This window comes from Ailuropoda melanoleuca, chromosome 8 (assembly GCF_002007445.2).
Source record: "Ailuropoda melanoleuca isolate Jingjing chromosome 8, ASM200744v2, whole genome shotgun sequence".
Classification (NCBI taxonomy): Eukaryota; Metazoa; Chordata; class Mammalia; order Carnivora; family Ursidae; genus Ailuropoda; species Ailuropoda melanoleuca.
This window is the reverse complement of record NC_048225.1, coordinates 124,767,234-124,781,006: the sequence shown is the minus strand read 5'-3', so window position 1 is coordinate 124,781,006 and position 13,773 is coordinate 124,767,234. Positions and strand designations below refer to the sequence as shown.

The 13,773-nt window shown below is 56.6% G+C and overlaps 2 protein-coding genes across 2 annotated transcripts in view; both read left to right on the top strand.

Annotated features, from left to right (window-relative positions):
• The window catches only part of ATP1A4 (ATPase Na+/K+ transporting subunit alpha 4), a 28,803-nt gene extending 21,080 nt beyond the window's left edge, over nt 1-7,723 (top strand). Inside the window, exons 18-22 of the mRNA XM_034667296.1 lie at nt 1,015-1,160; nt 3,896-4,026; nt 4,131-4,232; nt 7,227-7,318; nt 7,605-7,723. Coding sequence (XP_034523187.1) covers nt 1,015-1,160; nt 3,896-4,026; nt 4,131-4,232; nt 7,227-7,318; nt 7,605-7,633 — 500 coding nt within the window. The 3' untranslated portion in view covers nt 7,634-7,723. The remainder of the gene's footprint in view (nt 1-1,014; nt 1,161-3,895; nt 4,027-4,130; nt 4,233-7,226; nt 7,319-7,604) is intronic.
• A 3,262-nt stretch (nt 7,724-10,985) lies between these two features.
• CASQ1 (calsequestrin 1) overlaps nt 10,986-13,773 on the top strand; it is an 8,647-nt gene continuing 5,859 nt past the window's right edge. Inside the window, exons 1-2 of the mRNA XM_034667673.1 lie at nt 10,986-11,634; nt 13,306-13,409. Coding sequence (XP_034523564.1) covers nt 11,374-11,634; nt 13,306-13,409 — 365 coding nt within the window. The 5' untranslated portion in view covers nt 10,986-11,373. The remainder of the gene's footprint in view (nt 11,635-13,305; nt 13,410-13,773) is intronic.

Here is a 13,773-nt window from a genome sequence, read left to right as displayed (position 1 = left end):
AGTGCCGAGAAATGAGCATGTACAGGACGTGTGAGAGGAAAACAGAGCAGGGGGCTCGGGAGCCAGGAGGCCGGTCAGGGAGGCCGTGTGGAGGGAACAGGACGAGTGCCTGGTACTGGAAGGTGGCGGATGTACGGTCAGCTCAGCAGCCGGGGCAGGGGAGCTCCCATGCTTGCTTGCAGAAAAGCGAATATTCAGTTTGGGGGAGCCCTTGCTCCTGAGGAAGGAGCAGTAGGGGATGAGGCTGGGGATACAGGTAGCATTTATCCCGGGCCAGCCTTGAAAGACGCTGGAGAGCCGTTAGAAGCCTTTGCTCTTGAATTGCCAGTGCAGTGTCTCAGGGAGCAGGTGAGGGACAGACAGGGCAGATCACCCCAATATCTAGAGGAGGAAACACGTAGAAAAAGCACTGCTTTAGGAGCCAGACCTATGTTTGAGTCCCAATTTCACCACTTACTGCCTGTATGACCTTGAATGAGGACTAAATCTCTTTTGCACTTCCGTTTTCCCACTTCTGAAAGGTAAATGATAGCTTATAATTGTCGTAAGGATCGATGTTCACAGGGACTTGGGCGCAGTTCAGCAGTCAGTAGGCAAATGCTGGCGCCTGCTACGGCCATGACCAGGCTTGGCGGATGGAACTGTCGATGAAGGGACCGGCAAGGGCCAGTGGGGGAGGTACGAGGAGAGGACAGGACCTGATGAGGGTCCGCATGTGAGAGGAAGTGGACTCAGGAGAGTCCAGTGCTCGCTCAGTGGAAAGAGAATAAATTCTCTCCAAGGTCCTTTCGGTTTTAAGGTTATGTGACTCAAAGAGGACTCTGGGTTAAAATCCGGGCTTGGAGACAAGTCCTACAGAGGAAGGGATCCAGTGGCTGATGGCGGACATCCTCAGCACTAAAAGCTCAGACACACACCAGCCCGGCTAGAACCCGGCCACCGCCCCTACCACGGTCTGCCCTTTGAGGTCCCTCCTTGAGCCAGGTTCCTGTGTCCTGTGACTGTCCTTCACAGGAATGATCCAGGCCCTGGCTGGATTCTTCACCTACTTTGTGATCCTGGCCGAGAACGGATTCAAGCCTATGGACCTGCTGGGCATCCGCCTCAAATGGGAGGACCGGTTCTTCAATGACCTGGAGGACAGCTACGGACAGCAGTGGGTAAGTTGAAGGGGTAGCACCCGAAGCAGTGACCAATAAGGATGAGTAATGACAGGGAAGCGTGGAGAATATAGGCACCAGAGAGAGCTGATGCCTCATCTCCAGCTCTCCATGACCTCAGTCTCCCATCACATCTTCAAAGAGTTTTCAAATGAAAACCTTTCAAACGATTACTTCATTTCTGTTCATTCGTGCTGTCACCTGTCCTTACCTGCATCTTTCAGCTTCCCTGGACCTGGAGGTCTTCCTCATCATGTCAACTTTGGGGGGCTGATTTCTGTGTTTCCAGGTTCTAGGCATCATTGCCTCAGATGTGAGTGCTGAGTCTTCTCTCTCTGTTTCGCTCCCTCCCTCCATGGGAGTTCAAATAATATGACTTCAAGTCGGAAAACCTATGTGCATTGTATTTCCCTTTCTCACCTTTCTAAACTTGTTAAACCTAGAGGATGTCTCTCTGTAGTAGTCTTTCCTAAAACCCAAGATGAATGAGGCTGAAACGGAAGCCCTCTAGCCAACTGGATGTGTCCAAGAATTTGAGTAAGTCTGCTTTTTTCCTACCTGTGAACATGCCCATCCCAATCTCTAAAACAGTGGGCAATGTGACACCAGTAATTGCTAGACTCGTAGGACCACAGAGGACGCAAAGTCTATAGAAGCCACCTGGTCTGTTATCGTCACTCTGTGAACAAGAAAGCTGAGGTTAGAAAGGCTTTGCTACTTGTGCCAAGTCCCATGGGGCATCCCCAGAAGGGCTTTGCGGGAGGTCCGCACTGGTTCCTGCCCGACGCCATCCTCCTTCCCCATGTTGCCTCCACACCAAGCTAACTGTAGGTTTCTCGAAAGTATGTTAGAATCCTGGTTGTGGGAAAGGTGCCCCTTGTACACACTTGGCTTCCCCTAGCCGAACCCCACGAGGCCATCAGAGGTCAATGTTCCCAGCCACCACCATTGCTCCAGAGTCCGATGATGTCCAAAGTCATTACACTGTCAGCATCTCCTCGATCCTCAACTCCAGCCTTTGTTAGTTTTGTATCTTGATACCATCTCCCTGCTGACAAGATGCGGCTTAACGTATATTTATTTGTAATAAATTAAAGGTAATTAAAATTAATTTGAAGTAACACCAAATTACATCAAAGACACCTTGAGGTATAGCAGAATGGGCTGAGAACAATTGCCCTGAGGAATAAAGTTCATAAAGGCAAGGTCTATGCCTCTTCCACTGCCATAATCTTCAGATAATGGCATGCAGAGCCGCCCCCCACCCCCGGAAGGACTCCACAGACTGCTAGAAGCAAGGAGAGCTCCTTATCTTCTAAATACCTCTCACCATTAATTCCACTGATCCCCACTCATTCATTCACGAAGCATTTTGTAGGTACCAGATACTCTTCGGGCCCTGGGGGTATGGTAGGAAGCAAATAATGGCCAAGTTATTGCTCTTGTGGAGTTTATATTCTAGTTAGGGGCAGGGGATGGGAGGGGAGACAGAGAATAACTAAATATGTAACCTACAGGGTCAATGGAACTTAAGTCCGAGTGGAGTCCGGGAAGTGTCGGAATTGAGTGAGTGGGATGGAGAGATCAAAGTGGTGGTCAGAGAGGAGGAGATGCTTGGAACAGAAATCACAGAGAAACTAGCTATTGGCAAGAACAGATCCAGAGTGTGACATGGGTGCCAGCAGCCCCAGTGGGGAGTGGAGGCCACACTGCTGGAGAGGGAGACCAAGGGACGCTGAGACCGTGGTAGTGGAAGGATCACCCACATGGATGTTCGAACCCCCACAATCCAGGACAGGAGTGGTGTTAGGGGGTCAGAGCTAAAATCTGCCAGCAGCCATAGAGTGCTGGGGTGCTGGTGGCTGACCGCATGCAGGACGGTGGCAGTGGTGGGGGCGATCTGACATCACAGGCAGGCCCACGGGACTTGCTCCCAGCACAGCGGGGGCTCATCAAATTCCAGCCTTTTTGTTCCAATCACTGAAGGCGCCATCTTTCCCTCCAAGTGCCAGAGCCCGTGAGGCTCCATATGGAGTATCTTGTTGTCGCTCAGTCCTCCATTCTCAAATTCTTTATTGGATCTACCAGTTAGTTAGAACCCTGCTGTTTTTGTCTTTGAAACATGGCCTTTTTCTCTGGTCCAATGGAGATGCACCACATCCTCGTTCCCACAGTCCTCAGCGACCTCTCGGGACCTACTATGACGCTGGCTGGCCAGCCTACTTACCTTCCCCACTAGACTTAGGTGCCTTATGTGTATAATACAGATGCAAGGAAGCCCCCGTGGGTGAATGAGTGCTCCTCTCCGGGGCCACCCCCTCGGGCATTCCCTTCTCTGCGGCAGGTTGCCCTCCTGCCCCACGTCTGTCTCGGAGCTCTTTCCTCTGACTCTGCTCTCCGGGTCTGCCTTCCCCCTCACAGCACCCTTCTTGTTCACCTGCTGAATACTTCAGACCGGTACACCTGCCACCCCCTGAACTAAGCATGGGAGGGCGGCGCCAAGGTCAATGAGACAGGTGCTTGCCCTTGAGTTGCTCTCAGTGGGTCAGGAAAGCATGTAAACAGCCCACAACCCAACACGGAAAGTGCTGAGACCGGATGGTGGGAAATGTGGGGGCCTAAGACCTAACTTGGCCTTGGGGTCCAGGACGGCAGGAGAGGGAAGAAGCGTATGAAGTAGATCCGGATCCCTTCTGACGCGGTCCGTCTCCTCTCTGCCCTCCCCTCTCCGGTAGACCTATGAGCAGCGGAAGGTGGTGGAGTTCACCTGCCACACGGCCTTCTTCATCAGCATCGTGGTCGTGCAGTGGGCCGACCTCATCATCTGCAAGACCCGACGCAACTCAGTCTTCCAACAGGGCATGAAGTGAGCAGCCCCCGGCCCCGCCACCCTCACGTCCGCACACGGGGCACCGGCTCCCCTACCTCTCCGTCCCTTTCTCCAGCACACCCTTCAACATTTCTTCCCAGTAACAAGATCCTAATATTTGGAATCATGGAGGAGACCTTCCTGGCTGCTTTTCTGTCCTACGCTCCAGGCATGGACCTGGCCCTGCGGATGTACCCACTCAAGTGAGTAAAGCAAGGGACGCAGGCTGGGGGGGGGTCTCCAGCGTGGGGGGAGCCTGGGAGAGGAAGCCGCGTGTCTGAACAGGGAAGCCACGAGCTTGGGGCTGCCTGCATGGACGGGGCTACCCTCGCTGATAGAAGGAGAACCGTCGGTGCTCCCACAAACACATCTTATTTAGGGAGGGACTGGGGCCTGTGCCAAATGACGGCACCCCGCGAGACAGGCAAACTTAGCAGACGTACCCGCTCTCCACACAGGGGCATCTTTTTTGTGGTGACGTGCGGCGTAGCTGTGCAGGATACAAATTACTTGGAGCGGAAGTAAACGTAAAAACAGCCTAATTTACGCAGGCCTAATTCTGTTGTACTTACGCAAACACGTTCGATGTGCACGTGTCAGTGGGCACACTGAAATTCTGTCTGGTACCTTGTTTTGTTCAAAAGAGGCCCATGTTTTTGCTTTTTTGGTTTGTATTATTTTTTACATTAGTATATCCTTGTCGTGAAAAAATTTACAAGGAGGGGCTCCTGGGTGGCTCCATCTGTTGAATGTCTGACTCTGGGTTTGGCTCAGCTCATGAACCTTGAGATCAAGCCCCTTGGGGCTCCGCGCTCAGCAGGGAGTCGGCTTCCCCTCTCTCTCCCTCTACCCCCCTGCCCCCGTTTGCATAAGCACAAGCACTCTCTCTCTCTCTCTAAAATAAATAAATAAATCTTAAAAAAAAAAGAAAATTTTACAAGGAAAAAAGCAAAACTGCTACGTCACCCCCCTCCCATCGCCCCATCCTCGGAGGGGGTCTATTCATGACCTAGAGTGTGTCCTTCCAGCTCGTCCGTGTCGAATTCACACACCTCGCTCGCCTTTCTGTCCCTTGGAGTGTTTTACATAATGCGTTGTATACTGTAGGCGCTCAATGAATGTTTAACAACAGACACTGGCACTGCCCTTAGATACTGACACGCCCAGGTTTGCATTTCAAGTCTCCAGAGTATTATTCTGGACAGTGTGTGACCAGACTGAGCCCGCAGCTGGGCCGGCGGGGACACACACCCCGGGCGGATCGCTGTGAGAATTACGTGCGGACGTGTGTACTCTGGGCCGAGCACGGCTGCATGGGTCCCGGCGGGAGCTTTGTTCGTTGTAGCCGGCTTCCTGTTGCTCTAGTGTCAACATACACGTCACAGTGATGCAGTGGAGCATTAACCGTGCTCCCAAACCGTCCATGTGGACCCTGACCATCCCCCACATCCCCCAACACCATGTTCACGTTGTTTTTCTATCTTCGCGTCCCTGATCCCCTGAGCTCCTTGAGATCAGAGGCCATCGTGTCATCAGCTTTATTCCCTCACGACCTGCACGGACACAGAGCGACACACGGCGATTGCTGTTGAATGAGTCTGTGGCTGTGTGCATGGAACTGTTTGTGTGCATGTGGGATGAGCCAAGGCCGAGGCCCACGCTGGCCAATATGGCGCCGCCATCTGATGTAGGAAAGCCATGAGGGCTCAAAGCCGATGGCCAAGAAGGAATTCTTGAGATGTCTTTGGTGCTGAAAGGTGGTTTTATTAAAGCTCAGGGACAGGACCTGTGGGCAGAAGGAGCTGCACTGGGGCTGATTATATATTTTCAAGTTGGGAGGGAGTTAGGGAAGCATCCTCAGTCTCTAAGGAATTTGGAAGCAAGGTCTCCAGGACCCTGAGGGGGCGAGCTATTGTTAGGAAAAGGTCATTTATTACCGTCTAATAAAACCTTAGTCCTGAGACCCTTCAGATATACATCGGTGGGCCATATGCTTGGGGGAGGATTGCCAATGCGTATCTTGTGTGTGGGGGGGGTAGAGATAAAGGAAGTTTCCAAAGGGATTTCTGTATGTTAAAGTAGGCTTACAGGGTCCTGGGAGTCGGATTAAGATTGCCTTTTGCCCTTAGCAAGGTGTCCACATCAAGGCAGGTGAGTCCCTAGAGGAATGTCACTCTGCCTGTTTCAAGGACTTGTCAATGGGCTGAAGGCAGTATGGAAATTTAATTTTTCTTTTGCCTTTATTTCCCACATCGCCCCCTTCGGTCCGTCGCTATTGAGCTCTTGAAATATGGCTAGTGAGACTGAGAAACTGAATTTGAAATTTTATCTAGTTAATGACTTAGAAACCCAAGCAGTGTCCGATGGTAGTCTACTAAACACAGCTTTCCTGTTTGGGTTGGACTACATTTTCCTCGACACTTTGAAAATTGAGTGTCTGACGTGCGATGTGCGGTCAGCATGAAGTTCTCCCTGGATCTCAAAGACTTAGGGTAAAGAGACGCATGTAAAATATCTCCTTAATAATGTTTACATTGGTTCCATGTTGAAATGATACTTTGGATATACTGGGTTAAATAAAAACCTATTGTTAGAATTAATTGCCCCCGTTTCTTTGTACTTATTTTAATGCAGCTCCTGGAAAACATTAAGCCTCCCAGGTGGCTCACAGTGTATTGCCCTGGGACGGCTCTGGTCTAGGCCACCTCCCTGTCACCCAAGGGAACAAATGTGGTTGTGATTTGACTCCTCCCTAGTCTCTATCACCCTGGCCTCTAATGACAGAAGAGGTTCTGGAAGAAAAACGTTCCCCCTGTTTGCAACATGGACAAGTATATCCATTCCTTGGTGAAATATCCCGCAGGTGTAGTCTCAGGTAGACCCGTTCTGCGCAGACCACCTCCCCTTTGGGGGTGCAAGGCCCAGGAGACCTGCATGGCAACAGGGGTCTCCCTGAAAGACTCTGCAGAAGCCAGGAACACCACGTGTACCTCTAACACGGCATTTATCACGTGTTGTTATCCCTGGCTTCTTACATTTCTGTCTCCTCCCTCCCCCGCCCGCCTCTGACCACCCCAGAGCTAGGGCTCAACCCTGCACGTGATGACGAGACGCTCGGTTCTGCGCGCTCTTCTCTGCAGCTGCCCTCCTCTGGCCCCTCTATCCCAGCCCCACTGACCCACGCTTGCTCTCCACAGGCTACTCTGGTGGTTCTGTGCCACTCCCTACAGCGCTCTTATCTTTATCTATGATGAAGTCAGAAAATTCATCATCCGACGTCATCCTGGCGGTGAGGCTCCCCATGCCCTGCTCTGAGGGGTCACCAGCCTCCTGAATGGCCCTCCCATCCTGCCTGGTTCCCGGGGGGCCGAGTCCCTCTCTCCCCAGCCCGCTGCCCAAATGTGCTGCCAGAAGGGGCCTGACTCCTGGCCTCCACCACCCTGCTCCTTCCAGTCTGTGGTATCCTGAGTTCTACTGCCGGCCTCCTACCTCGTCCTCCCTCCCCTCCTGCCTCCCTTCCCTAGAGGCCTCCCCTCCACCTTCCCCAATTCACTCTGGTCCCCTCTCATCCACAGGCTGGCTGGAGAGAGAGACCTACTACTGAACTCGGCAGCAGAAGAGCTGCCCCTGCCGGGGGCGTCCCAGGGCTGGGCGGGGGGCGTTGGGGTTATGAGCTTGGTGCATCTGAGAGAGCACGAGTCCGGGCAGAGATGCAGGGATGAATTACCCAGGATGAGACAGACAGGCAATCCTGGGGCTGGACTGAGGGCACTGGGGGGTGGAGGGTGAGCACAGCCTGTGTCCCACTGGGGCCCAGTGGGAGAAGCGCTGTCCTGTTGAATCAGTAGCCCATCTAGAGAGTAAATGTTTGCAATGACCCTCACTTGGCTGGATGTGTCCGTCTGGTTTCTGGAAAGAGGGGCTTACTGTCATGGTATCTTGGAGATCTCCAGGGGAGCAGGGCAGTCTTTCAGGGACCTTGACTTTCAGAGTCGGGGCTGAGAGGGGGTCGGAATCAAGCATCACTCCCTCCCTTGAGGGCTAGCCCCCATAAAGTCTGAAGACCCAAGGGACAGCTAGGACAGGACAAGCACAGGGGCACAAGTGAGGTAAGGTGAGGGAGAGGCAGTGGAGCCCCAGCCTGGAGAGGGGGCCACTGCACCCCGTCCACGCAGGCAGACGGACTCATCAAGGAACTTTAGTGCTAGAAAAGATCTTATTTCATCAATGAAGAGCCCAACGTCCAGACAGGACTTGGGAAGCGTCCCACAGTGAGTGGCGAATGCGGGGCGAAGCCTGCCCTTGGGGAAGGGCTGCTGGTCCCTGTGGTCTGCACCTGCCGTCAGGTATCTTGACCCCATCCCATCATTCTGGATCCTGTAGTCTTGACTTCAGGGGACGCGCCCTGCCCTTTCGCACCCAGGCTCTGCACAGGGTGACAGCCATTCCCCAAGGTCCGGTCTCCGCAGCCTGAGAAGCTGGGCCTGGCTCCTTGCTTCGCCTCAGGTGGGGGAGGCGACCTGGGCCCGGGGCCCCCGCAGGCACCTCACAGGCAGGCCCCCCTTCCTCTTCACCCGCGTTCTGGCTGTTGCTTTGCGAGCGGGTCCACTTTGCCCTGGAGGTCATGTCAGGGTCACACCTCTTTGGGGGCTGAACCCAGAGCTTGCAGGGCCGAGGGAAATGCTGAGGAAATGTGTTGGAAATCACAGACTGTCACCAGACACAAAGCGTATGTGTTAAGTAACAGCGCGGTGTGCCCGGCGGTGGGACGAGCGCCCTGTGCACACCGTCCAGTCCCTCACACAACAAGCAGACACTCAGCCCCCACCCGGGTGCCCCGATGAGGACAGACGCCAAGGTCTGCCTGAGTCCAGCCCTTCACGCCCTTAACCGCTTACAGCCCAGGCCCACGATGAGGGCCGGCCGAAAAGACACAACAACAGAACAGAAACCATAACAATAGTGTCGTGTGGGGGGAGGGTCCGCAGATGGGTCTGGAGGATGAGGGGTCCCGGGCTGGCAAAGAGAAGGCCATTGTAAGGTGTAGCCAGCCCCTCGGCCCCTGGATCAGGCTCCTCCCGAGGTGTCTCCCACCTGTCGCCCTCCCTCCTCCAACAGCAGGTCCCCTAGGGACAGGGCTATATCGGTCTGGGGTCCTTCCCCTGCTGCTGACAAGGCTGAACCAGGCCTGGAAGATGGAGAGGCCAGGGCGAGGGGAGAGAGTGGGGACGGGGAGCACCGAGGGGCCAACTCCTCGGGTTTCAGTAGCAGGAGCTTCGGGTGTCTGGTGGGTTAAAAATACAGAGGCCCCAACTCAGGGTCATTTGATACCGGCTACTGAGGCCTATTAAGTCCAAGGGCCTGAAGGCAGGGGCCCAGAGGGAAGGGACAGAGTAGAAAGTGGGAGCAAAGCAGCAGGGAGAGCGGAGTGGGGAATGGGGGGGTGCAGCTGCTGGGGTGGGCTGGGTGGGACTTGGGGGCCCAGGTCACCATTTAGCCCCATCTCACACCCTTGGGGGTGCTGAGGAGCAGGTCCAGTGTTCCAGCGTCTCCCCCTCCCCTAGAGTGCGGCAGAAGTCAGAAATCCGCGCCCTCCCTCCTACATCTTCCATCTGGGACGGGGGGCAGCTCAGGGGCTCTCCTGTGAGACCAGGAGATGGGTTCCGAGGACGCTCCAACCGGCCCTGCTCAGGTTAGCTCTGGCCTCTCTTGCTCCAGTGACAGCTGTCTCTCTTGGACCCCCTCCTGCCACATTCTTGAGATTTTCCGTGGCCTTCCTTGCTTTGCGGTGCAAGGTCCACCCCACAGAAATTATTCCTCTAATATAATTTCATGCCCCTGCCTGGGTGCAAAATAAACCCTGTCTCTCCAAAATCAGAGATAGCTCAGGGTGAGGATGGAGGGCTTTGATCTAGCCTCTCCCGTGGGCTCCCTCGTGCCTCAGTTTACCTGTGCCTGATAAGAGCCCCGGAGGGCCATGAAGAGGGTCCTTCCATCCTAGGTACCCAGAGCTGAACTCATCCACAGCCCTCGCCTCCAGGGTGGGCGCGGGAAGTTAGAGCCCCTCCCCCCCACTCCCGCTGGGCCGTCACGTGCGCAGAACGAGTCAACACCCCCCCCCNCCCCCCCCCACTCTGCTGCAGGGCCCACCTCGTCAGGTTTCCCCCGAGTCAGCTTCTCCCCTGGCCTTTCCACCTGATCTTCTCCCTCTTTACAACCAACAAGTCGGGGACCCCTCCCCCCACGGCGCCCTAGAGAAGCGACTCCCCTTGGATCGGAGTGCCGAGCACAAGCAGGACGCAGCAGCTGCAGGATTTTCCCCTTCTGCGCCCGGCCCTTGGAGAGAAACCCCAAGTCACATTTCTGCAGGGTGGATGTGGGCCAGCTCTTCTTGCCCCACGCCCGTCCTTTCCCGGCTTCCCAACTTCGCGTGTTGAGCGAAGCACAGGAAAGTGGCTGGGGCCGAGCCAGGTCGCCAGTCCTGGACAAGGCTGCATCTTTTATTCAGAGAATGACCTCATCCTTGGTCCTGGTTCTTGAAAGGGAAGTGCAGGGGGTCTCTTCCTGCAGCCCGGGTGCTTTTCACCACCCTCTCCTCCTCACGATTGAGGAAACAGACCGCGTCCAGAGGACAGTCCCAGGTTTTAGGACGAGAAGCTATCTGGCCTCTGTGCCCCCTTTGTCCTGTCATACGAATTTAATCTCTGACCCAGAATCCCTCCTCTCCACCCCCATTTCCCTGGGTCTGGGTACCCTTGCCCTCCCTGGACTCTCCCTCATGACCCCACGCCTCCCCTCCCCCAGCCCAGCTCATTTACCTCCGACTCATCTGGTCTTATTTTTAGCTCAGGTTTTTTCCTTTCTTAATATGGCGATGAGCTTTTCGGGCGGCGGGGACCGTGCTGAGGAGCCCTGGCCGTCGGGGAAGGCGGCGGGGGAGGGGCGCTGGGAGAGGGGCGAGGTGGGGGAGGAGGGGGGGTCTCGGCCCTCCTGGAGCTGTCCTGGCCTCAGAAGGTTATCCCTTCTCTTGCCAATCCCAGAGACATATTTAGATGGAGCCCTGTGGGGGCCCAGCGGTGCCAGTTTCAGGGACGGCTCCGGTTCCCTCCCCGCCCCCTGCTCCTATCCCTCCTCCTGACCCTTTCACTCTTGGCTCTGTCGGCACTTTGTCCAGGACCCAGCAGTGTCCTCTGTCCACCGCTCTTGGCCGTTGCCCACCCCCCCCCCACGGTGAGCCCCTCACTCAAGACTCAGGACCCAGGACCCTGCCCAACCCCAGCCACCCTCTTCTGGACCCGGAGAGCCGACCCTGACCCTGCTCCCTGCATCCGCACCGCAGACGGGATGGGGGCCAGCGCTGGGCCCGGCCTGCGGCCCGCACTGCTGTTGCTGCTCGTGCTGGGCACACCCAGGCTGGGGGTGCAGGGGGAGGACGGGCTGGAATTCCCTCAGTACGACGGGGTGGACCGTGTGGTCAATGTCAACGCAAAGAACTACAAGAACGTGTTCAAGAAGTACGAGGTGCTGGCGCTGCTCTACCACGAGTCCCCCCAGGATGACAAGGCCTCACAAAGACAGTTCGAGATGGAAGAGCTGACCCTGGAGGTGAGTGCTGGGCTCTGCCCGCCTGCCCAGCACGGCGGCCTCTCCCGGCAGCCCCTGGCCTGCAGCTGCATGCAGGCTTGGAGGGGGCTCGGGGCTCGGGGCAGTGCTGCCGCAGACTCGTGGCTTGTGGCCTCAGCCCCACGAGAAAGTGACTTGGAACCCAAAAGTAGGCACATGTAGAGGGGAGGGGCTGCAGGGAGACCCCTCCTCCAGGCCCCAGAGGCTGCTGGTGCTCGGCTTGGCCAGTTCTGAGGTGTCCTTGGAAGGGGAGCACAAAAAGGAAAAGGGATGAACTTAGGAGGAGGGGGGAGGGGCTGCACGGCAGCGCACGGCGCCCCCCATCTACTCTCTGAGCTGGAACATGCCCCTCTGCCCCTCTGTCCACACGCTGCAGGGCCTGCGCCCCAAGCCCGTCCAAACAGTATGCCCCGTAAGTGCCACCGGCCTCTTACTGGCATGGCCATCTGCTTCTCCCCCGGAGGTTAACAGAGACAGCCGTGGCGCCCACTGGCCTCGGTCCCTCTCTCCCTAATTCTCCATCTGCCCCTACTGGGTCAGGCTGGATGCCCTGACTGGAAAATTCTTGCGATCGGAGGAGGCTTCAGAATGACTTCCCCAGTTTCTCTCTGTGGGAAGGTTCTCCTCGCCCCCAAACGGACTTACAAAGAGAGAAGGCCTGTGTTTGGGGGTGACTAGGAGATGTGGTCCCACGCACTCTCTAGCAGCCAGGACACGGTCGTGTCCCATGCCAAGCTTCTGCACCCTGTTCCCCAGCCCGGCAGGACAGCCAGGCCCCAGCCTGCCCGCAGGCAGGACCACGGGCTCTTGTTTCTGTGTGTCCCTGCGGTGCTGGAACCTACCATCTGACGAGCACTCTGAGTATTTTCATCCTGAGTACTCAGCATCTCTGCCCACCCACCCGCCAACAACTTCCCTGTGCCCCGAGAACCCCGAGAATCCCGGCGCCTGCGCCTGCAGGCGGAGAGCCCCAGGCCGGCCAGATCCAGCGGGGAGCCTCGAGGGGGCAGGGACATACGGTGGAGGCCGTCCACAGCCTGAGCAAGGAAGGGCTGGGTCCACAGGGGCAGTTTGGCCTCAGTGAAGACAGCCCCGCCCATGTCCCCTCTCACGCCTGCAGGAGTTTCTGCCTCTGACAGTGACAGGTGGTGGCCACCACGACGTCTACTCTCAGCGCTCTGGCTTCCGCCACTGCTCGGTGGCATGACCACACCCCCCACCCACACCTTCCTGCCCTCCAAATGCCCCAGCGGGGGTCCCTCGGAAGAACCCCAGGGACTTCTAATGTCACCCCACACTGAGTACGGCCTTTAATGAGGATGGCGGGCAGGGCTCAACCCCAGAGCAGGAAGGGCCTCAGTCACTCTGAAGCCAGACTCCCCCTCATCCCTCAGAACTGGGAAAGTAGCCCGCGCCCGCCTTACCAAGCAATAGCAGAAGCTCGGTGTGCAGGGGCCCACGTGTCCAGGGCCCGAAACCCAACCGCAGACCAAAGGGTGGGCTTGCAGGGAACGGAGCTACCCTGCAGCCTTGTGCGGCGAGAAGGGCAGCTCTTAACTTCCCCCCATCCCAAATGACCCCCCTGGGAAGCGTGAGATGGGCACGGGGTGACTAAGAATCCCTGAGCTGATTTTAACCCTATGCTCCTTCCAGTTAGCGGCCCAAGTCCTCGAAGACAAAGGCGTTGGCTTCGGGCTGGTAGACTCTGAGAAGGACGCAGCTGTAGCCAAGAAACTAGGTGAGAGGGGATGGGGCCCGTGGGGGCCCGGGAAGGCCAGGGGTGGGGAGGTGGGCATGGGGGATGGGGGAGGCCCAGGCCAGGGATTTGGAGGGCAGCCCTTGTACAGGCCAAGGGCCCCAGGGTGCCTCGTCTGGCGGAGGTGAGAAAAGACTGACATCGGAAGGGGCCTGGCGGGGGGTCCCGCATTTCCTCCCTCCTCATAGAGACCCAGGCTCAAATCCCAGAAAGAGGTGGGTGGCCTTCCTCACACTTACCTACAAACCAGGACTAGGTGCTGGAGGAAGGAGACAGTCAGGGAGCACAGGCGGGGCTGGGGAGGCCCGCGAAGTTGTCTCCCAGCCCCTCAGTCCAGAGCCCGGTTGGTGGGGCGGGGGTGGGGG